This window comes from Gymnoscopelus microlampas (assembly GCF_963454915.1).
Source record: "Gymnoscopelus microlampas genome assembly, chromosome: 20".
NCBI classification, from domain to species: domain Eukaryota; kingdom Metazoa; phylum Chordata; class Actinopteri; order Myctophiformes; family Myctophidae; genus Gymnoscopelus; species Gymnoscopelus microlampas.
This window is the reverse complement of record NC_139957.1, coordinates 15,364,746-15,390,367: the sequence shown is the minus strand read 5'-3', so window position 1 is coordinate 15,390,367 and position 25,622 is coordinate 15,364,746. Positions and strand designations below refer to the sequence as shown.

General features: G+C 43.7%; 1 protein-coding gene across 4 annotated transcripts in view; it reads right to left on the bottom strand.

The window, feature by feature from the left end:
- The window catches only part of slc4a11 (solute carrier family 4 member 11), a 131,188-nt gene extending 105,891 nt beyond the window's left edge, over positions 1-25,297 (bottom strand). For all 4 annotated transcript variants that reach the window (XM_084045398.1, XM_084045396.1, XM_084045395.1 and 1 more), the window contains exon 1: positions 24,962-25,297. Coding sequence is in view for 1 of the 4 variants with exons in the window: in XM_084045395.1 (XP_083901521.1) it covers positions 24,962-24,998 (37 nt within the window). In the remaining 3 variants the exon portion in view is untranslated. The remainder of the gene's footprint in view (positions 1-24,961) is intronic.
- Between the last annotated feature and the right edge of the window lie 325 nt (positions 25,298-25,622).

Genomic DNA, 25,622 nt, shown 5'->3' with positions numbered 1-25,622 from the left:
GCTATTCAAAAATAGCAGATATACAAGCTCATAGCGCGGCACCGAGTGCCGCGCTATGAGCTTGTAGATCTGCTATTTTTGAAAAATCTTGAAAATGTGTGCAAATCTTTGAATATATTGTTTTAAAGCAAACATTTTTAACTCAAATCTTTGCTTCTGGGGGTCCCTGGAATGAAATATTTTGAGATGGGGGTCCGCAGCTAAATACATATCATTATGGGGGTCCTTGACATGAAAAAGTTTGAGAACCACTGATATAGAAACATACGTTTTTTTCAGTCTAATTTGTTAGCACATATTCCACCATAATAACTGCACAAGCTATATAGAAGCACATCCTTGTAGAAATCCACCTTAAAATGACGTCATACAGAATGATGAAATCGATGAACTTAATGGAGACTAAACTTAAGACTAAATGGAGCGAACACCACAAATGAAACAGACAGTCAAATGCTTTGATGACTGGAAGGTGTACATGTAAATCTCCAGACAATGGTGTCATGGTGTCTTCAAAGGTGTCATAAACATTTTGCGAGAGTTTGATGCTAGTGTCAGAAACAGCGAAGGACGAGAGGCAAATCTGCACAAAGATGAGACTGACGAACTTGAAGAAAAGAGCTAAATGTAAACACTGCAGCTGCATAGCAGCCGCCTTGGGACTACTTTCTTGTAGAAATATTCTTGTAATGAAATAGTTATTCAAACTATTTTAATTGTTGTCATGTTGCCACATTTGGTAACTGTTTTATAGCTAAGGCACGTTGTTCAGCCATACGTAAATATAGGCTTCATACTTATATAAGCCTCAATCTATGAGCTAGCACAGTTGAACCTGTGCCAACACTCCCCACGCAGACCGATATAATGCAGGTTATACTGGGCAGCAGGTATATGCAGAGCAGATGCCCGAGAGCCCCCAGGGGGGGACAGCCCTGGAATTTACAGGAGGTGAGGCAGCGGCGTCTGCAGGGAGAGAAAAAGGCCAGAGGTATGCCAGCGATTAAAAGGTGGCCCCTCGCTGCGTTTGTAGGAAGACCTACAAGCCAAGCATTCTCTGAGGACTGGGCTCGGATCACTGGGGAAGAAGGGGGGGGAGGAGAGGGATAAAGGGGAGAAGTGAGGAAGAGGAGAGGGAATAAAGAAAGAGGAGGCGGGGGCTTTCGTTGGCTAATTGTGCCCATGGGCTATTTTGGCACCCGGCCTCGCCGCGTCTGTGGTCACAGAGAGAGCCCGGGCAAAGAGGGAACTCCTCCAGCTGCTCTGCTCCGTGCCATTTAAGTTCTGAAAGGTATACTCTTAACAAGAACAGAACATTCATGTTGGCCTTCTTCATTTGAGTTAAATTAGAACTGGCTCCATGCTTCTTTGGGCATTATGATATACAGTAGAACGGGGAGACGAGGTACAGCATTAGGGGGGAAACAGACAGTGCTTACTGAACCCATTAAATCCGGGAATGCATCTACAAATGTCTTCTAAATCCTAACAGGTTTCTGAAAAACGTAAGTTCAAAATCAGTGGTGCTCAAACTTTTGTCAAGGACCCTAAATATGATATGTATTTGACCGCGGACCCCCATCTCAAAATATGTTGTTCCAGGGACCCCCAAAAGCAAAGATTTGAGTTCAAAATGTTTTATTAAATATACGTATTCAAAGATTTGCACAAATGTTCAAGATCTTTCAAAAATATCAGATCTACAAGCTCATAGCGCGGCACTCTGTGCCGCGCTATGAGCTTGTAAATCTGCTATTTTTGAAAAGCCAAAGTATAAAATGATGGTTATAACACTGATGCGTTCCCGGTCTTAATGGGTTAAGAGAGGGACTGAAGCCCACGACATGGTGAGTAGATTTATATACCACCAGAACACATAGCCTGTCACCAGTGGTGTAAAGTAACTAAGTACATTTACTCACACTTTGAGGTATTTCTTACTTTACAGGAGTATTTTGAATTTTCAGTACTTTTACTTGTAACAGAGTATTTCTACATTGCAGTATTGATACTTTTACTTAAGTAAAAAATGTGAGTACTTTTTCCACCACTGCCTGTCACCTCATACCCTCTGATGTCCACATACAGTACATAGTGGGGGTCAGAGCAGGCAGGTGCAGCACCCCTGCAGGCAGTTCAGGGTCATGTTCAAGGACACCTCAGCACAGATTGCCACACAGGATGTTCTGGAGATTGAACTTATGTCCCTACGAAAGACATTTGAGGACTTAATGCTTCCGTTTACTTCGGGCTCCACAAGTCATGGGATTCATGCACTACACTGTACATATTTGTTTCCTGTTGTGTTTTACCAGTATTTTAATTGCCTTTTTCTTGTAGCGGTTTGAGGTAGGCGTTTAATGAAAAGTGCATGAATAATGAAGTGCATTGTTGTAATTATTACTGTCATTATTTATGACAGGCAGAATGAATTGTGAAACAAAAACAATCACCAGGCTTGTTTACTTGTACATTTCTCTAGGAGAATACTACGGTGCAAACCCTAATGAATTGTAAATTAAACGCAGGCATTCTGGGGAAACAACACTCCGCTTGTTTGTCAAACTCACTGTAACCCTGTAAGGTGACATAATCATCTGCAGCCCGGTTCCATTGGGGATGAGTCTTTGCCAGTCATTTCATCACAGTCAGATGCTTGCAATTTGACAGGAGTGGCACATAAAAATGGTCAATCTTAGTTTTGCTGCCTCTTTTGCATTTATTAGCTAAAACTATTTAACCAAACTTAAAAGTCAAACAGTTTCAAAGTTTCAATTTACCCATCTGTAGCCTATTTAAAATTAAAGAAACAATTATGACTTCTCGGTTTTCTCTCCTCTCCTTTGTATTGCTTATTCAAAATGTTGCATAATGCACAGTCTTCAACAACGCATTTGACTGCAAAAAGCATATTTTGTTTGTGAGGCGTTTGTTGTTGTCAGTGGTCACTTTATCATGCTGAGGGAAACCAGTTTAAATATTTATCCTCCCCTTGCCTTAAAATAACTTATCTGCATTGTTAACATTCCAAGGGTCAAGAGACAGGCCTCTCTTTTGTTGGCATTTCTTTTTCTTTTTCGAAGACAGACAGTAAAGATGTGCTAGAGAAATGATTGCCATGAAACCAGGCCATGTGCTAGATTCCAGCTCATGACATAGTGATTAGATCTGTGCCTCTGTGGTACGTGTACTAACTGGTTGAGCCACTGGACACTTTTCTTCCCCCAAACTTCCCTGTTTCCTATGCTGTAGGTTCAATGAAGAATTCTAACAATGCTGACAAGCCATTTCAGGGAAAGGGAATGTCAAATGTCTGAAAAGTGCTTGTTGAGATAAAAATGACTAAAGTGCCTGGTGATGGCATTTGCCTCCAGGCCTATACTGTATGACTATAAGGCTGGCATAGGATTGAATTCCACCAGTGGCTTCTGCCTGAGTCTCCCTTACTGTACCGTTTCCTTCATACTGCTTTCACATGTATGTGTCCCCCCTGGCCTGCTGTCTCCCTTCATCTCTCCTGTTCTACCTTAACTATACTGTCTCTCCATAGGCCTTCCTCCATACTACTTCCACCATAATGTGTCTTCAAATAACTCCCCCATACTATCTCCCTCCTATCCCCATACTGTCTGTCTCCATACTACTTCCAACAAAGTGTGTCCCCAAATAACTTCCCATACCATTTCCACCATAGTGTCTCACCCATACTGTCTCCCCAAATACTTCCCCCATACTACCTGCACTAGGGATGTCCGATATTATCGGCCTCCCGATATTATCGGACGATATTAGCATAAAAATTGATATCGGGAAAATATCGGTATCGGTTTAAAAAAAAAAAAAAAAAGTTTTTGTTTTGCTTTATTACATTACATTACAGTCATTTGGCAGACGCTTTTATCCAAAGTGACTTACAATAAGTGTATTCAACATAGGTAGGGAACGAAAACTAATAAGTTACAGGAGTTCTTACTGTATATGGTGTGTGTGATATGAAATTTGAGCTTACCCTAATCACAATAATCCCCGCATATATCGGTGTCGGTTGATATCGGTATCGGTAATTAAGAGTTGGACAATATCGGTATATCGGTTATCGGTAAAAAAGCCAATATCGGACAACCCTAACCTGCACCATACTGGCCCCCCCATAGTACCTGCACCATACTGGCCCCCCCATACTACCTGCACCATACTGGCCCCCCCATAGTACCTGCAGTCGTGCACCATACTGTCTGAGGCCCTACTACCTCTACCGTAGCCACTCTGACCAATTGCTAAATAGCAGTTAAACAAACAAAATGAAAAGAAAATACACATTACAGACCATCCCTTTATAAGGACATTGTTGCTACCACTATCATCCATGTCTGATTATATCTGTTCCAATTTTAAAGCTGCTGTGAGCGATGATGAATCGCTTTGGTGTGGTTGTCAGGGCTCCAATAATCACACAGCTATCCAATTATTACAACAGCAGAGGTATCGCTCTCGCTGCACCCTTAAACATACACAATTTCAGAATATAAAATGTGAGCTTTGTTTAAACAGGGAGAGGAGAGGCCCAGCTCCCCCACACACATCTGTAGCCCTGAGATGGTGTCTGACGTTGATGATGTCACAGGCGGGAGGCCTTGACTAAAGTAGTTGGCTTACAGTCGAAGATGTCTGGCATGTCAACAACAGGGTGAGTGAACGTTGACTGGGATGATGTTGGACCAGCAGTGCGTGTGCATGTACATGTGTGTGTACACGTGTGTGTGTGTGTGTGTGTGTGTGTGTGTGTGTGTGTGGGGGGGGGGGGGTCAGAAACATGACAGAAAGCAGAAAAGCAGCTTCAGGCTAAGGTGCACTTTAGTTTGCCTAGTTGGCAAACAGGAATCAGCCACAAGCTAACCAAGTTTCCACATGGACACGTGTACGTGTCTGAACATTCACTTTCTTCTGCTCAGGTGTTGTTAGCTTTTGTGCTGAACACACTACATTAGCAGACTTTTGAAACCATGAAAACAGACACATTTATGAACTGACTTTTACAGAGTCCAGTGACAGTCATTGACAAGGATCCTCCACCATAGAGGTGCACACTTGCCGACGAGCAAAGACTGGTCATCACAAAATACTATATCATGTTCACATTTGTCCAGATTAGGGGTTCAACAGTTAATCGAAATAATTTATTTAATCAATTATCAAAAATGATGGATAATTTAATAAAACTAGGGGACCACGCAAATCGGGAACGATGCAAGTTGGGAAATGCATGCCCCACCCGGTGAAGCAATACCCATTGTTGTCAGAGTACTTGCTGTACCCGTTGCTAGAATATCCAGTGCGGTACACGCAGTCATCGGCCTACTTGGGAATGATGCAGGTTGGAAACAGTGCAAGTTGGGACTGCATGCTCCGTCCCGTATATGCAATAATACTCGTACTTGTTGTACAGTGCGGTACCCAGTACCCACTACCATGACCGATTGGCTAAATATGAAGATACAGGATCCCTGATGCAAATGTCATGCTGATGACGTACATGAGTTTACTTACGCAAATGGAGTTCCATTGTACATGCTACTACTTATACTGGCGAAGCGGCACAATAAAAGCTCAGCCCTTCAGTGAAGCCAATCCGTGAAGCATACAACATGTCACGATGTGATGCTTTGTGAGCTTGTAGATCTGCTATTTTCAATATTTTTGCAAGACAGCGTTGTGCGACAAAGCATAAAATAAGTGGTTAACCGACTTGTTAATATATAAACAATGTAAAATTAAAACACGCTTGTCAATTATTTCACTAATCAAAAAGTAATCGATAGAATAATCGCTAGGAAAATAAAACATAATGACTAAGTCGCTCTGGGAATAAAATGTGGGCTTCATGCCCAAGATGCGTCAAACGTGACTAACCAAGGCCATGAACATAAAAAGTTAACGCAAAAAAAATGTATGTCACCGAAATGCGATGCACTGTGAGCTTTTACAGTCCATTGGCTATTTTCGGGGTGCAACACCGACGGAGTGTAAATTAAGCCATTATAATACACCGTGTGCACGTCCTGCTTTGATATTCCCTAGTGAGAATACCTGATCTGACAAAGAAATCCGGCCCACACCAATGTGGCTGAAACGTTTTCTACTCCTGTTTCTGTAGCATGAGGTAGCTTAAAGGGACAGATCACCCCCAAAAAGTTTTTTTTCCCAAGCGATTAGTCACCCCATAGAGACTTGAATTCATGGATATTTTTTGTTTTTTGTCGCATTCCTAAGCCAATCATTTGAGCGGTTCCAGTAGGAGACACAAAGAGTCTCCTTTGTGTCTCCTACCGGAACCGCTGCCTACCGGTCCGCTGGTCATCAAATTATTGGCTTAGGAGTGCGACAAAATATCCAAGAATTCAAGTCTCCATGGGGTGACTAATAGATACTGTAGATAAAAAGTAATGTTTTGGGTGAACTATCCCTTTAATGTACAAGTACATCCCCTGGACGTGACGCTAGTATGTTGCAGGGATTTACCCCCATTCCAACCCTTTATGCTGAGTGCCAAGTGGGGAGGCATTGGGTGCCACTAGAAGCTCGCCCCCGCTACGCGGGGGCTCGCGTCTAGCCCGCGGCCACGCCCACGTAGCGCCCGCGGCCACTTGGCAACTCATATAAGTGGCGTAGCGTCATGAGGGTCAGTGGGGCCGTGGCTCGGTCAGTGAAGACCCTGTAGTGCGGATGATATGTGGCATAGAGGGGCAGATTGTAAATCCCCAGAGGAAACATCCGTGGGCTACCATTGGTTCAGCGATGTGTGCGGTCGCCCTGCGGCCCCTCCTCCTCCACCAATGTGCAGTATTGAGAGCCCTGACGTCACAACAATTGGAGCGATGGGCACTGCACTGTGGTTGGTTAGGGTACACCTAGGGCCCAGGTAGAACCCAGTTAAAGCCTGCATGGGCAAACCCAGGTAGGACCCGCCTTGGTCCCACATAAACATGGGTAGTTGGGGCCCACCTAAGGGCCAGGTAGAAGCTACTTATAGCCTGCATGGGCATCGCAGTTGGGACTGAAGTGGATGCCGCTGACATTGCTGACATGGGGTCCATATGGTTTAGCCCACCTTGAAACCATATGGGAACTACGCTGGCATGCTGGCTGTAATGCAAACGCTGCATCATACCTGCAGTGTGTAGTTTGATGTTGTGTGTGTAGCAGATATACCTGCAGTGTGTAGATCAATATCCATATGAAAGTCAATGGCCAGCAGTTTTTTTTTCCCCCAGCAGAGTTTCTAGTGTCTCTGTCTCTCTCTGGAAGAGGTTGCACATGAACTCTGCAGCCGCACTGAGGCGCTCCAACACAAACACTCTGACATTAAGCTGCTTCACACAACAAACATCAGCACGACGCTGCTGTTTGTCCAAAAGACACAATATCTCCTCTCCCACCGACGTCATGTGTTCATTTATCGACAGCCGTACAGACTCTGTGTGACACATTTTACCTCGTTTATCCAGCTCTCACTGACTCATCGGGCTGTTATTTTGCTGCGATCAAGTCAACGATGTGAGAGATTAGCTATCACAGACGGACGGACAGGGGGTGAAACATAGTCTTGCGCCATGCCTTTCGGCCTGGCGGAGACAATAAAAAAAGGAAAGTAAAGGAAATGAGCATTTCTGCAACAAAAGTAGTCAACAAACTATACTATGAAAACATGGGCCACATTGTCAAAGAATGTAAGAAAGAGGCAGTCATGTAGAAAATAGCCGATCTACAAGCTTACAAAGCCTCTCAACGTGAGGCGTTTTGAGCTTGTAGATCGGCTATTTTCACAATATGTACTTGTGGAACGGAGTCAAACAGAATGGGGCGTGAAAGGGTTGATAAGCACTGCTGTAATCGGAGCGAAATTATCTGAAATTACTACATGACCATAATGCAGCCTAACATGCGTTGCACGGGGTCCTGCCATTACGTTAGTTGCTGTGGAGCACCACACGAACGTGCATTGTTGACAAAGTGATTGCACAGCCGCTGCAGGCATGACAACCACGTTAGCGTTAGCGACATGGCAGCTATCACAGCGCCCTGTCCGTCGTCGCTGGGACTGACTGTCATGGCTACAGCAGTAACAGCAAGCTGTCTGCGATGCCATTGTCTGGAGACTGCTCTTAGCGTGACACGACCAATGAGAGTGAGCGCTGTAGTTGTTGCTAAGATACGGTGGCGTCTCTGCCCCATAGCTTGTAGATCTCTCACGCATGATTGGCGTAGGCTGCGTTGCCAGGTCTGACTGTTTGTATAAGCGATGTTGGGCTTATTTGGGTGCACTTTTGGGCTCGTTTCCATAGACCACGGCAGCGCTTATTTCTTTCCCGTGACCGATGTGGCAAAAAAAGTGCAAAACGAACCATGCGGAAGTAAATTGCGAGATGAAATATATAGCACTTTTTGATTATTAGAGAAGGAGACACATGTGAAGGTTGAAAATGAAAGGTAGTAGATTATATATTTTTTCATGAGGGATTTTTGTAGCAAGTTGTGAGAGAATTGGGCCACTCCTGTGGGCGGGGGGCTGATTAGAACCATTGGGGTTTGAAAGGAGACGCTCTCTGTTTGAGTGGAAAGATTTTTATAGTCATTGGTATGACTCAAACGGGGATTGAATCCCGATCTCTAATCTCAGGGCGGACACTCTAACCACAAGGCCACTGAGCTGGTTACTTAACCTGGCAAGCTCTATATAAAGTGCTATGATTGTTATAAAGCATTATGAGCACTCATACGTTTATAATATATTTGTACTATACAGTAGGTCATTATAAAATGCTTTTTAATGTGTTAAAACTATTGTTAAGAGGCACTAAGTATGCAGGAGTGTATATAACTATAAAAATACAGTGTTATAAGCAGATTATAATGCATTATAAGAATGTTTATAATGCATTATAGAAATAATCTTCATAGTAGGTGTTACAATTTATCAGCATACAGCCCTCCCTGCTCCCTCACTACAGCCCGGTCTGTGGTTTGAAAAGCTCTGCAGTAATCCCCAGCCCTTTTCACCTGAGACAGCGTGATAGCTATAGTGAGATGGCTGGCATTGACTTCAGGGTTGGAGCTGCGCTATGGCTGGCAGATGCAGAAAGGTAGACAAAAAGACAGACAGGCAGAGGCATCGTGACTGTGCTCAACATGTTTGTGGTGTGTGTGAGACCACCCTTCCCACCTAAACTCCTCTTTTCCATGCTTCTCTTCCCATCTCTCTCAATTGGTCATCCCTCTCTCTTTGCCCTTCTCTCCCAATCTCTCCGTTTCTATTGTTTTCTTCTCATGTGTCTCTTTACACTCTCCCTTGCTGTCCATCTCCCTCTACTGCACTCCATCTCTCTCTAGTCTCCCCCTCCTTTTGATGTCCATCTCACTCTTTCTGTCTATCCATCCTCTTCTACTCTATTTAATCTCCTCTCCCCCTCCATCTCTCTATCCCATTCATCCTTTACATCCCTCTCTCTTTCTCGTCCCTTGTCCCTCACACACACTCTCAGGTTTGGATTGCTCAGAGAGTCAGACAGCCATGTGTCCATGCATTAAGCTTGTGTGTGTGCGGGCATGCATGTGTGCGTGTGCGTGTGCGCACGCGCGTCTGTGTATATGCGTGCACGTGTATCGTAGTAGTTTGCGAGTGAGCAAAGTAGCAAGTGAATGACCTAGCAAGAGAGACTAACGGTGCGTTTCCCCTTAAAAGCCAACCACCCGCTCAGTCAGAGAGCAGCAGAAATTAGCTGCTCTCCCATTTTCATAGCAGAAGAAGAAGAAGTATAAGAAGCACAAGAAGAAGAATGCAGAAACAGAATGTCAGAGCTGGGGGATTCCTTCTAATTGCTTGCACATTCCCTTCTTCCTCTGGCACCATTAAAGCCAGGCGGCCATCTCCCTTTCAAGTCTACTGTAAGTCCGCCGTTTCGCCACAGTGAGCTGAACACAGCCAACCGCCTCCACTGTAGTTTGCACCGCACAACTTGTTTGTTCAGCCCCCCACTGAAATGCTATTTGTTCGAAACTGTGAATTTTATTTTGAAACACAGTGACGTTGTTGTAGTTGGACACTCTTGTGCTGTGAGGGCGGCGTAGCGGCCTGAACCTCTAGTATAAATACACTTCTGAATAGGTGCTGTCTTCCTGTCCTATGCAGCTTAATGTTTAGATGTTGTTATTAACACTGCTGGAGGTTGCAGTTTCCATTTCCTTTGTAGCTCAACTGAAACAGTCAAAGCCCTCTACCCTACAGTGATAATCAGAATGAGATAATCACTGTATACATGAGCCTAAAGTGTAAAGCTGTTCATCTCTTATGGCAAGGTACAGCACATCAAATCAACACTCACCCTATTTGGTGTAGTATCAGTGTTTCCCAGAGGACAAAGTTGTAGCAGCGCCGCGCTGGTGAATATTTAGCTCGTAATCTATTATTTCATTTTTGCATTTGGCAAGAAAGCAGGTGTCTTTGAGATTGACTGGTGTCATGGAGTCACGGTGGCCCTGTGGCCCACCTTGAGGAAAAACACTCTGCGTATGGACAATAATGAGGCTTCTATCTTCACAGATATTTCCTTGCACATTCCAATCAATTACGTTTGATGTAACGAGAAGCTTAATTTACACTCCATCGCGCAACAGTGTTCCTTGCGTGACAGAAATAACAAATCTACCAGGTATCCACATATGTTGCATTGCGACGCAATGATAGTTTGTAGGTCTGTTCTTTCTGGGAAACAGTCTATTAAGTGAAGTTGCAGGACTCTTTTTTTGTCTCGTCTTCGGCAAATGATAATCCTGATCCGTGTTGGTTTGCCTCAATGTTGACAATGACAATGACAATGATTTGAAAAAGGATGTTATGCTTACAAGAAGATTCCCTATCTGTGGTCATGGAGTACTTTGTTGCAGCTGTTCTGTCGGAAATAACAGCTTTTAATGAGCTTCTGCCACGTGTGGAAAGGACAACAACACCTAGGCTAATCATTATGCTCATGTATTAATCTGATGGTGTCACCCGTTGAAAATGGATGATCTATTGGCTCATAACGTGTCGAGATGCTTGTGGATCGGCTGTTTTTGGGGAGGAACACCAGCTGGGAGGGGATATCTCCAGGACACAGACATTAATGTATAACACCAGATGTAATTGCAAAGCTGACTGCATCAAGTATATGCTTACTGTATATATACAGTATACACACACATTTTTGTCAGAACAATTTCGGCTGAGTGTACCAACGAGACTAAATTGGGAAACATCAACAGACTCAACATCAGAAAAAATATACCACAATGGCATAATGTAGTTATATTTTCCATCATGCATGTGACACCAACCTGGCACATGCCCTACACCCTCACAGGAGAGCGTGCACTTGGGCTGAACGACATATCGTTATCTAGATATGAATATGCGAGATATTAAAGGATCTACACCATGAATTTAAAAAATATATATACATTTAATATCATATTGTTTATGTCCCTCAAACGTTTTTCAAAAGGTTTGAGCCTAAATCAAGCCTGAGATATACTCATTCCAACTAACTTCTCTCTGGCTTATAAAGCACTTTCACCTGCAATACCACATTGTCCTGCTTGGCACGGGGCGCTATTGAGCCAGTTTGTATGCATGTTATCTCCTGGTTCTGTGTGGAAAAAATAAAAATAAATAATATATATATATATATATATTATTTTATTTTTTCTAAACAGTTGGACTGAAAAAACGGGAGGGATTGTACCGAACGTGACGTCACATTCGGGTGAAAATCAGTTTGGTCTGCTTTGAGACCAATTTACAGAAAACCCCAGATATGCTGTGAAAGCCTGAGTGTTCAAACTGGGGTATTTTGTGGGATAGAAGAGAGGCAGGGGAGACCAAAAACACACAAAAAAGAAGGAAAAGTTAAAATTCACGGTGTAGTCCCTTTAACATTGCGAAAGGCAACAATATGTACATTTTACCCTGCATGTACAGCAAAGCCAAACATGGCTTCATGCTCTGAGTGTTTCATAGCTTGTTTCAAGACCTTTCAAGACATATTTCCCTGCTGCGTAGAATATTCTATACACAATTAGAACTACACCTCTGAAAGGTCAAAGGGCTCCACCCTCTTGGTCTGAAAAAAGTAATCATAATAAAACGTATATACAGTGCTGTACAGTCAGACAAAATGATTACTATAGAGCTCCAACATTTCATAAGGGGCCTATCAAGAACTGTTTCAACAAGTACACAATTGAATAATTACACAATTAGTTAGGTCTGCAGATTAAATGCAACAACGGTTGTGTCATTTGGTAATGCTGTATCAATAAAAGTTTGCCTAAATCCAGCATTAAACTAAACTTGGCAGAGGGAACAACTCATAGCAGCATTGCAAACTTTTACTTCATTTGAAACTGACACGTTTTTCGAGGAAGTGGCCTGGTGGACCTGACCTCTCTCCTTCTCTCTCGCCCTTTCTCTCTCTCTCTCTAATTGGCTGGGGCAGATACAGTAGGCCTTTCAAGCAGGGAGGAAGATGAAACAGGACTCATAATTAGTGCCATTAATTGTTATCTGCATTTCAGCGTGATAATTATTTTTAGACTGCATTTTAGCAGACAAATTTATAAAATCTTCGCCGTGCAGCCTATTTGAATATAAATTATATTCTTTACATATTAATAAGTAGAGACTAATTACTAGCAAAGATAGTAATAGTAATGTCTCAGATCTTGAAAACTTGCTGTAGCTAGAGCTACAGCAAACTTACAGTATATGAGTGTACTATCCTTGTGAAGACATACAGCAATCAGTTTAACGGTTTTAGTCTTGCACTCCTGCCTGGGCACAAAGCAGTGTGCCGGTTTGGACCACCCGCGTCCAGAGCTGTCCTGGTTGCTTATGTATGTTGTTTAGTTGTCTTTAGTATTTATCTACAACTGCTTTAAACGTGTATATTCACTCCGTGCATACGGCAGTTCATTTATGCAAGTGGAGTTGAATGATGTGTTTCTAGTCCAGGGCCAGCGAGAGCCACAGAGCTCAGTGACCAGCGGCCAGACTGCAGACCCAGCATACAGACAGGCTGGAGAAATGCAGGCACTAGAATCTCACCTCCTGTGGATTCTTTATAAAGTTGAGGTTTTCATGGTATCGGTCTAAGTCTTTCTTGTGTATTTGCACCAAACTCCAAAACTTCTCTCCACTCCAGCTACTTATCACACAGCTCTCCGTAACCTCCTACAACTGTACACAGAGACAGGAATGGAGTGTGATTGCAGTGTTCATTCACTACCCAATAGTGTGTAACAGTACACATAAATTATGCGTGTAGCCTACTGTGTGTACAAATTGTGTGTATTGTGTGTACTGAAAATGTATTTTGGTTTTGAAGCCACGGTTCTATTTTTTTTCTCTTTTCTGTACAGTAAAGGGGGTGGGGCGGGGATGAAAAAATAAAAAATTAAATAAGATACAGCTGCAAACCAGGTTCTTCAATGAAATAAAATAAATTAAAGAACTGAATTCTTCCATTGCACATTACTTTCAAAGTGGGTTAAGAAAGCACCACGCTAATTAATGCCAGTGAATTGCCAGTTTCCCATGTCAACCATATAACTTATAAAACCAAAATCACAGCTCACTTTCTGCATAATTATATATTCCACTTGATATTTCGATGAGATATTGCCACTACCAACCTGCTGGTTCTTAGAAAACATGCACATCTGTCTCTCATTCACAACCACAGCCAAGAGATGGCACAGTAGTGCTACAGCACAGTATGTCCCTCTGTCAGATTTGTGCTCATAAACAAGTGATTTTGGTCACTCACACACACACACACACACACACACACACACACACACACACACACACACACACACACACACACACACACACACACACACACACACACACACACAGTAAATTAATGCATACTTAAAAGAATGCTGGGTTTCAGCTTAACAACCGTAGTACTAAGGCTGATCTCATGTCCTGGATAGTTCAGTGGGTACTGGGTAGCGCGTGCATGTGTGTGTGTGTGTGTATGTGTGTGTGTCTGCATGTGTGTGAAATGAATGCACAAGCCTGTAATTGTTACCGTATACAACCAACGTGTGTGTGTGTGTGTGTGTGTGTGTGTGTGTGTGTGTGTGTGTGTGTGTGTGTGTGTGTGTGTGTGTGTGCGTGTGCGTGTGTGTGTGTGTGTGTGTACAGTATGTACAGTATGTATGTGCTGGCATGCACATGCACGTATTGTTTGAGTGTTTATAAATGTAAACACGTACATGGGCATCTCCATGCCTGGTGTAGAAGGAGTTTCAGTGGGCTGCACCCATGTCACATAGCCTAAACAGTCCCACTAAACAGTCCCACAAACTTCAAATAACATATGTCATTTGGAGAAAGAATGTGGTTGCCCAAAGCATTTCACAGTACCATGAATACATAACATTTTGACATGGGTGGTCCTAATCAAAAGTGAAAACGCTAATCCAGACCGTGCTAATAATGTCCTTGAGCTATGCCAGAGTGGCTGTACGTTGAAGTTTGCGATGAGCTTTACCAAAGTAAACACTGAGCACTTATAACTACTGAATAACAAAATCGTTCTAACTCAAGTGGATGGCAGAGTTCACACCACAACTATAACAAATACAATGGTGAACAATATAGTTATCGTTAGTTATAGTGCTCAGTGTGAACAGCCCTTATTAATGAGGGATATTGCTCCTTTTTCCTCTTTTGGAGTATTTGTTTTTGTCACTGTGACATTTGCACATATGCATTTACCCATCCTACCTATTAGGAGCAGTGGGCGGTATTAATACAATGCCCGGGGAGTAGTTGTAGTCCACACATAACTCAGTTGTAGTAACATACTGTAACTCATAATGGTTTCTATGTGATATACAACTTCTTTTGGGAACAGCAGGTCACACTTTAGGCTTTCAGCCAACGTAACGTCACGATAAGTGATCGGAGGGAGTACATTAATGCCTCTAATGACTTATGGGGGAATTGAACCCGTGTTTTCTCGGTTACAGGACAGCTCTCTTTAATGAGGCTACGCTACGCTGCTGAGCAGGCAGGCAGGCCTTCACTACAGTATGATAAACAATGATGTTCTTCTCCAGGCTGCCATGGCACAGTGTGTATGTCACTGCTATTCATTTGTTCTGACCCCCACAGAGCTACACTGGCAGAGATTCTACTGAAAAGCCTTGGCACTGAGGAACTACAACTACAAATTACATAGTGCAGGGGTTCCCAAACTTTTCCATGCCAAGGACCCCCAAATATATACAGTACATATACTTGCACGCACTCACGCACACACACACACACGCACGCACGCACGCACGCACGCACGCACGCACGCACGCACGCACGCACGCACGCACGCACGCACGCACGCACACACACACACACACATTTTTACATTTATCACAGGTCGTGTTAGACTGGTAATTACCAGTTTTGACCATTGTTTTATGGCAAAGACCGGAAAATGAAATTCCCTCTGGACATCCTGACCTGATAAAATACCCACAGCAATTTATGATTATCGCTGCAAGTCAGACACATTTTAAATCCTCTGCTCTCTCTCTCGCGCGCGTGTGTGTGCACATATTACTGTACGTCGGAGACATTTCACAGGATTTCTGTGAGAAGTTCCGTATGGGACTGGCATGAAAAATTTAGTGAATACGGCAAGTTGTCTAACCTCAAATGAACAACAATCCATGCATACGCATTTGAAGATGAAGCATCAGAGACAACAGATGCCCATACTAGCGTCAGGTCGTGTAGCATGCAGGTAAATCATTAAGATGGATACATGGAATGCATGGTCCCAACCCGTAAAACTATGCCACATGAATTGAAATTCTCTATGAGGAGACTATTAGAAGATCTCCACAAAAGCTTATTCAACGTTCCCAAAGTTGCCTCTAACAGACACATGGATGCAGTCACAACATAATTAAGTCACTATACAGTACCTGTGAGTAGCCTATATTTTGAATTATTTGCTGGCCAGATGAACCCATCAACTTCATGAAAGATTTGTGCAGACCCTTTGATTGCTCATTATTCTGAAAGGCATGTGTTCTATCAAAGTAATGATGCAACATTTTGTTGATAAATCATTATGCACGCAGCCATGGCATGGACACAACCTGCACAATTGTAGCCTAAATAATGTAGATAATTAATCCACAAGATGAAACCTTACATTCATATTGTTTCAGTCCCAAACATAACTACAGTATGTAACTGTTGTTATTGGCTACGGTTAAGCACCTGCTCGTCATTCATGCATTGAAAATGATTTATGTCCGTCTTTTTTATCAGATGTCCAGTAAACTATTACTAACTAGAAAAAGTGCTCCTCGGAGCACAGGTCTACGCCAGGTCAGGTAGGTTATTGTGGCCTCCTGGTGGTGCTATAATAAGCCATGTGAAAAGGGGCGGCATTTCTTCTTATGCCTTGCACGGTAATCGGACACTGCATTCATGATTTCCAGAAATGTGTTTTGCTAAATTAGACCTGCTGGTGGCGCTATAACAGGCCAATGTGAAAAGGGTGGCATTTTTCCCTCGGCCTAGTGGGAATATGTGTGCAAAATTTCACAGAAATCACACGTTGCGTTCATGATTTGAGGCATTTTGTTCAAACGGACCTATCCAGCAAACTTTGGAAGCCAATGTTAGCCAATTAGGATGCAATATGAAATATTGGACACTTCCATCTTGATCAAATTACTATAGAGATTACTATAGAGATACTGTGTACCGATTTGCGTGATTTTTGGACAGATTTTGAAGGTGTAATAGCAAAACATTTGTTTTACAAAAGTCAGCCTCCTGGTGGTGCTCTAAAAGGCAGATGTGAAAAATGCATGGCAAAGGTTTTTCCTTGGCCTCTAGGGAGAATGCGTGCAAAGTTTCACGCAGATCGGTGCAGTTATAGGTAAAAACGCAAATCGGCCTGTTATTACTAATTATTCTAGACATGATGACCAGGAGTCATCATGTTAAATAAATAAACAAGTCTCCCTACTTCTCTACAGCTTCTCCATCTCTTTCTGTTCCATCTCTATTCATTCACCCTTTCTCATTGTGTTCTTTAAGTTCCTCTCATCTCTTCAAGAAAATTAAAACTAACACAAAAGTAGGAGATTATCACTGGGATGTTTTTTTTGCAACAGTACCGTCAGAGAATGTCAGCTTTGCTACATGCCCAGACATGCCCCCCCCCACACACACACACACACACACACACACACACACACACACACACACACACACACACACACACACACACACACACACACACACACACACACACACACACACACACACACACACACACACACTCACAGGTGCAGTTTTGACATAGGGTTTGTTTTTCCCTTGAACATTATGATGAAGCAGTGATGCTGATCAATGACGTCAGAAGTTGCTGAAGACATCAGGGACCCCTGTATCTCCATATTTAGTTGATCGGTCGTATGGTAGTGGTTTTTGCACTGGATACTCTGACAACAAGCACAACAGGTACTCATAACAACAACTGTGTGTTGGGGTAATTCATAAGTCAAGGTGCTTCCCGGACTTGTAATACAAATGTAGCTTTCTGAGGCAGTGTAGACTAACAACAAATTCTAAGGCAGAGGGAGTCACTGTGTGACACGATGAGACATGTTTAGTAAAACAGTCTAATATTGACCTTGTTTCAGCAGCGGACATGAGAGGTCGATTCATGACACGACACGACGCGTGCGCGCGCGCGTGTGCGTGCGTGCGTGCGTGCGGTGTGTGGGGGCGTGCGTGCGTGCGGTGTGTGGGGGCGTGCGTGTGTGTGTGTGTGTGTGTGTGTGTGTGTGTGTGTGTGTGTGTGTGTGTGTGTGTGTGTGTGTGTGTGTGTGTGTGTGTGTGTGTGTGTGTGTGTGTGTGTGTGTGTGCGCGTGTGTACGTGCACTAGAGAGCACACACGTATGCATGGGCGTACAATACATGAGCCTGTGTGTGAATACTAATATCAGTGTGTGCTTAATCGTGTGTTAATGAGTCTACATTTACCTGTGTGTGTTTGTGTGAGTATGTGTGTGTGACTGTGCGTATGTACGTGCGTGCATATGCGCACATGAATGCCCGTGTGAGTGAGATGTTCACAGCATAGATGTTGCCACACAGTTTAGCGCATTGACATTTTTGCTCAGGCATGTGGATGGACAGCCTCACAACCGCGGGTCGGAATTCATCCACACGGTTGTGCGTGGACATCTTGGAATAATTACCATGCTGGGGAGTGGGGCGGGGGGTGGGCGGGTGGACGGATGAGATGGACAGACACACACACGCAGCCACCAACGATGCTGTGTTCAATTTGTTGATTTGGAATTAAATTCACTGCAAAGGAATTGGTCAGATGACAGAGAGAGATCGACAAAGAGTGATGAAGAGAGGGAGAGAGAGCACATTAGGGGAGAGGGAGGAGAAGGCATGAAAGAGCGAGAGGAAGTGGGAAAGCAACAGCAGAAGGGAGAATTGAGAGGAAGTGAGAAAGAAAGAATTGCACATAGCGTGTGTGTGTGTGTGTGTGTGTGTGTGTGTGTGTGTGTGTGTGTGTGTGTGTGTGTGTGTGTGTGTGTGTGTGTGTGTGTGTGCGTGCGTGCTATGTGCGCGCACGCGCACTCTAATACACATTTTCATCTTTGGCAATAAATGTGCATGGAAGTATGTACAGTACATAATTGACCCTTTATTATTAATTATTATTTTCATACATAACATAAATCTTCTTTTCTGGGGGTCCCTGAACATTTTCAGATGGAGGTCTAAGGCCAAATACATATCAATTTGGGGGTCCGATGTTTGGGAACCACTGACATACTGTAGGCTACATTCAGATAGTGGACGAAACCTTCACCTTCAGAATATATGCTCTCATGAAGACTGACATTAATGAACATCTAGTTAAACTGGCTGCAGCACATGGCTCTTCACAACCGTTACCCATCATCTGTTTTTAAAAAAACGCTGTCTCAAAGCCCTCCCATGAGTTGTCATCTGCTGCTAAAAAAGAACACAGGACAGGAAATCTAGTTGACAAGAAGCAAGTTCTTTACATCCAATTACCCCCGTGTGTGCACACACGTGCAGGAAAGAGTACAATGCTGTCAGATGACTCCTCTAATAATTAATGAGGCTTAAAAATACAAGTCTAACTGGATTTGGGAGATGTTTCCATCGGGCACCAGTACAACCAGTATTTAAAAACCCTCACCATTAAGACCACCCTATACACAATAACGGATGCTATTTATATGTTCACATCTGGAGGCATAAAAACAGGAAAGGAAGTGAGGGATTATAAATAATTGTAAAAGAATAAGATGTGTACAAATGAGATGCGGGTCTGTGTGTGCGTGCCTGCGTGTGTGCGTGCGTGCGTGCGTGCGTGCGTGCGTGCGTGCGTGCGTGCGTGCGTGCGTGCGTGTGTGTGCGTGTAAAACTTTGGTAGTAGTGCACTTTGAAAATTCATGATGAGAAATGAAGTAGCTAAAACTAATCCGAAGCCAAGAAAGTGTAATATCTCAACACCAGTATTATCAAGCTAAATTCCTCTAATTTTGGTCTATTGTTACAGTATATATATCTCCCTATTCATTTCCAGGTAAACTAGGCCTATTTCAAGTCATCTGCCAAACTCTATTTACATGGTAAAAAGGATATGATATTCTCAGATTGATCCAAGGACTAACTCATGGTCAGTGAGACAAAAGTCTCTACATTTATTGTAGGCCTTTTGTCAGTGAAAGTAATACATAGTACATCTCCCCATACTGTACTTTACAAACAGATCAAGTCGCAGTCACAGCCTAGACTCCACAAATTCACTGTTTGCAGCCACTTCCTCTTTCGATTTCCAAATCACAACTGTTCTGCTGTGTGTGTGTGTGTGTGTGTGTGTGTGTGTGTGTGTGTGTGTGTGTGTGTGTGTGTGTGTGTGTGTGTGTGTGTGTGTGTGTGTTCGTGTGTACGAGACTGAACGTACATGCAAAGCAGTAGGCATGTGTGTGTTGACTGTGCAGGCACTATTTGTGACACATGACGTTGTGTGCATGCATGTGTGCGCATATATATACACACATATACAGTATACATACATTTATATATATATATATATATATACGTGTGTGTGTGTGTGTGTGTGTGTGTGTGTGTGTGTGTGTGTGTGTGTGTGTGTGTGTGTGTGTGTGTGTGAGAGACACGTGTGTGTGTGTGTGTGTGTGTGTGTGTGTGTGTGTGTGTGTGTGTGTGTGTGTGTGTGTGTGTGTGTGTGTGAGACGTGTGTGTGTGTGTGTGTGTACGCGTGTGCGTGGCTGCGAGTGTGCATGTGTACACACACCTTGCATATGACTGTGTACTGTGTATGCTTGTGTACAAGTGAGTTTTGCCAGCGTGTGTGCGTACGTATTTATCCCCTGCCCAGATGGCTGTGTTCGGACGCCGAAGCTGCCGGGGATCTGTTGCCAACGGTGAATACTGATCAGTATTCACTGTCACATCACGCACGCACGCACGCACGCACGCACGCACGCACGCACGCACGCACGCACGCACGCACGCACGCACGCACGCACACACACACACACACACACACACACACACACACACACACACACACACACACACACACACACACACACACACACACACACACACACACACACACACACACACACACACACACACACACATCTTCACACAGCACATACGCAGCTCCACTTCCACATGGCTGAACTACTAACACCCACGTTCACCAATCTATGTGCCATACTGGCTGCCCCTGTGGCTCAGCCAGGTTATATACCATTACAGACACTGTCCTAGTGTGACTGACTTAATCCAGCTCATGCCTGCAATACTATCGCATGCTGTCCCCCCTGCATCCCGTCTCCTTCCATTGTATAGAAGAGAAATGCATCCTAAAGGGGTTAGGGGTCCCTTATGGGGACATGTCAGCTGGCACAGCCAGTGTGCTTAACCACATGGACTTAGACCTATGTGACATCATAGGTTTGAATCCAGCACGACCTGGGCCATAATGTCATAAGCACTATCTAGTCTTCCTTCAATGAACATGTCATAACAAAGCAGAAACGCCTGTGAAAATTGTTTTGAAATGGGCTTCCTGATGCACATTCTTTGTTATCGTGGGTTGGTGTCCAGCTCATGAGTTGTGATGCATGTCATCCCATCTCTCTTCTGTCATTTTTCATTATACTGTCATAATAAAGTAGAAAGGCATTAAAAATAATCTTTTGGAAAATCCACCATATCGATAGCTTGCAGTTCTAGTTACTTTATGGTCTCTGCTGCCTGCAAGCCCTTCTACACCCAGATTACAGAGCTGTCAATCACATTGTTTCCCAACATAAGGATCAACATGATATTCCAGAAATAGTATCCTCACTGACTTAGATAGCCCAATGAAAGTTGAAACAGCTCTCCAAGTGACTCTTTTAGCACATAAACGAACGCAAAGCAAATTCTGCCAATATAACATCACAAAACCCAATACAGCTTATTTTATTTCTCCTTTAGAAAGTGTTCAACTTAGTGTTGATTTTATCGTTTGAAGATCTATATGCACAGATCCCGTAAGGATCTTCTTCTAATTAGAACCAATAGGTAAAAACGCAAATTGGCCTGTTATAGCGCCACACAGTATAATACTGTGTTTTATATTCTGTTGCAAAACAAAACATGCCTTTTTGGGATAATAAAGTATTTTCATTTGGGCTTGTTCCCTTTCCGTTGACTTGATACTAATATATTGTATAATATGACTTTCACTCTTATAAAATGCTGAGGTAATAATGTATAACAACGCCCAACATATACAATAACAGTGCTGTTCAAATATAGAACAAAAACATTGTCTATTCAAATTAAAATTCTATTGACTGTGGAGGCAAAGTAAAACATAGCTAACAAAGTATCAGAGAACATTACTTACTTGGTAATCCAGTGAGAATTAACCAGTGATCTATAATGGATCAGCAACATTTAGAAAGTGGCCTTTCCAGTTGTGCTATTACAGTATATACAAATAAGGCATAATAGATTCACCACTGGAACTTGAGCTCAGACATTACTTGATGTCCTATTTTATGTTTTATGTTATGGATTTCTCAGAGTATCAAACCCATCTCAGACTGGGTTAAAATCGTTGTAATCAATATTTAATCTTTGTACAGATCAGGTCAGAACCTCAATTAAACCTCATAAGAATCTAGCAAAAAAAGACATTTCGACAGCCAGCATTAAGCATTTCTACTGTTGGCATTACATCGTTTTACAACCCAAAGTATTAAATTGTTTTATTAGCAGATCCAGCCCCTTCTTTCTTACTTGCCCTCTCCTTGCCTCTAATCACCCTGCGAGCAAATTAATGCCAATAGCTTCAGAGGACAAGTCACAGCAATGCCTATCATGCCCCAGCACACATTCTCTGTGGTGTAGTTAGTGTGCACAGTGCATGACGCTCTCGAACTGTGTGTGTGTGTGTGTGTGTGTGTGTGTGTGTGTGTGTGTGTGTGTGTGTGTGTGTGTGTGTGTGTGTGTGTGTGTGTGTGTGTATGAACAAACGCGCACGCACGCACACACACACACACACACACACACGGACACGTCGCACACCAGCGGCAGTATCCCGCTCTGCCTTCCCAGACAAAATGAAAGAGAGGAGGCAGCCACATCACACCTCCAAATGGGTTCAGGGATCTCAGAAGACTTTGTGTGAGGGGAGATTCTGTCTCCTTTGGCTGTCAACAACACTAATATGGCTTGCTTTTTCACACACATCCACATATCAATTGTGACACGCGCGCGCACACGCACAAACACAGTAAAATCGTGAGTATTCGTTTAGTCATTGAGTGTACAAATGTATAAATTAAGACACACGCACACCTTTCTAACTGTCTTACAAATACAAGTCCAATATATTAAAAAACATAGACACAAAAAAACATATTAGCAGATATGATGCAGATAGGTTGACAAGAAACGTTACACATCTGTATCTTCACATACATTAAATACTGACCGTATCTCTCAGACTCACATACATGTTTATACACATGCACAAACTCTGAAATACATTTGCACACATAGGCTGCATACCGTACATTCAAACATGTACACATACAAAGACAGTGTGTCTCTAAGACATACGTATCTATGCATATGATTCACAAATCATTTATATACACAAAACAAATCTAAGATCTCATCTCATTATCAGGTCTTAATCAAAAAACACAGACACAGCTCGTACACATCTCTTTCCCTCTCTCAATCTCCTAAACATACATTTATGGACGCGCGCACACACACGCGCACACGCACACACACACACACACACACAGCCTCCTTTTCAATCCCTCTCTGTCATAATGACATACACGCGCGCGCACGCGCACACACACACACACACACACACACACACACACACACACACACACACACACACACACACACACACACACACACACACACTGCCTCCTTTTCAATCCATCTCTGTCATAACCACACACACACACACACACACACACACACACTTCCTCTCCCACAAGCAGGCACACAATATCTCTTCCCTTCTCTCATACACACACACAAGTCTATGCACTGTCAAAGGCGCATGCATGCACGCACACACACACACACACACACACACACACACACACACACACACACACACACACACACACACACACACACACACACACACACACACACACACACACACACACACACACACACACACCATTCATGTGTGTTCCTGTTTTCCCTGTTGGACAAGTATACTATCTATCCATCTATCTATTTAACTGTCTTTCTTTCTTTGTCTGTCTGTCTGTCTGTCTGTCTGTCTGTCTGTCTGTCTGTCTGTCTGTCTGTCTGTCTGTCTGTCTGTCTGTCTGTCTGTCTGTCTGTCTGTCTGTCTGTCTGTCTGTCTGTCTGTCTGTCTGTCTGTTTGTATGTTTGTTTGTCTGTCTGTCTCTCTCTCCCTGTCTGTCTGTCTATGGATCTCAGTCATTTTCTCTCTCAAGGTTGTTCCTCCAGACTAAGATATATGACGAGGGAGCCCTACATGTCGCATTCCAGACATAAACAAAAAAAAACACGCGCACACGCACATACACGTGTACACACACACAGCACTGTATGTGTGTACACATCCTGTACACACATTAACAGTCACATACAAATACATACACATCCATACAGTAGTAGACACACACAGACACGCACATGCAAACACACAAACAAGCATGCGCACGCACACACACGCACGCACACGCCCCCAAACACGCACGCACGCACGCACGCACGCACGCACACACACACACACACACACACACACACACACACACACACACACTGGAACATCTGCATTTCTGTATAAGTACGACAAGACTGCCACAACCCCCCCCCCCTCTCCCCTCTGAAAAAACATAATGAAAAACAGGATTGCTGACAAACAGAGCATTGCCACATTTCTCATTCTGGCAGAGGAAACTACGCGCAAGAGCACGGACACACAAACACACACACACACACACACACACACACACACACACACACACACACACACACACACACAGAGGAGGAAAAAAGCCCAGAAAATCACACACGTATGTACGTACACAGGCAAACAACTGCACTCTCTCAGTGAGGCAAGGAGGTGGAGGTGGGCTGCACATGTTTTTGCACAGGGTCTCTCAGGTTTCAAGGAGGGAGGGAGGGTTTAGGGAACCCCGAGGTTTCTCCCCTCTCCTCTCCTCTCCTCTAGCGCCTGGTTGTGCAGCCAGCTGTGGAGCGGTAGCCCCCAAGGCACGCGGAGCCACTTACCCGAAGGCACAAAATGAAGAACTTTGTTAGCTTCCATAGTTCTACAGCGAGTGGTGCTGGTGGTCCTGGGTGGTTAGTGGTCGTGGTGGGTAGTTGTGGTGGAACGCACGCTTCCTCTCTCTCTCTCTCTCGCTCTCTCTCACTCTATCTCTCTCACCCCGCACACTCTCCCCTCTCCTGGAGTCAACCCATCCCGGTCGTGTGTTATCCTGGGCTGGATGAGTGTGAGATCACCTCTGCTCTGTGTCTCCTTTGGCTCTGCTCTGGCTCTGTGTCTGACTGCCGCTCAGACACATGCAGTGACTCAGCCCCAAGATCTACTCTACACAAGCTGCTCTGCTGGGTCCTAAAGACTTCTACTTATGCTCTCGCTTGCTGTTAACAACCCAACCCACCAGTGACTGGCCTGTGATAGGCTGCCGCGCAGCGAGGCAAGCCTCGTGTTAGGACACACCTCCTTCCCTCCTACCTATCCAAACATGGTGAGCCTGAATCACGCATCAGGGCCATCTCATTCGCAGCCAAAAACCAATGGATCCAAGCCAGTTACCTCCCTCTGTGACACAAGAGCCTATGTTTCAACTAACTGATAAAAGCTTGCCGTTTCAGTCTGGTTGTGGGATACCCTCCCTCACACCATGACCACATTTTGCATAGCTGC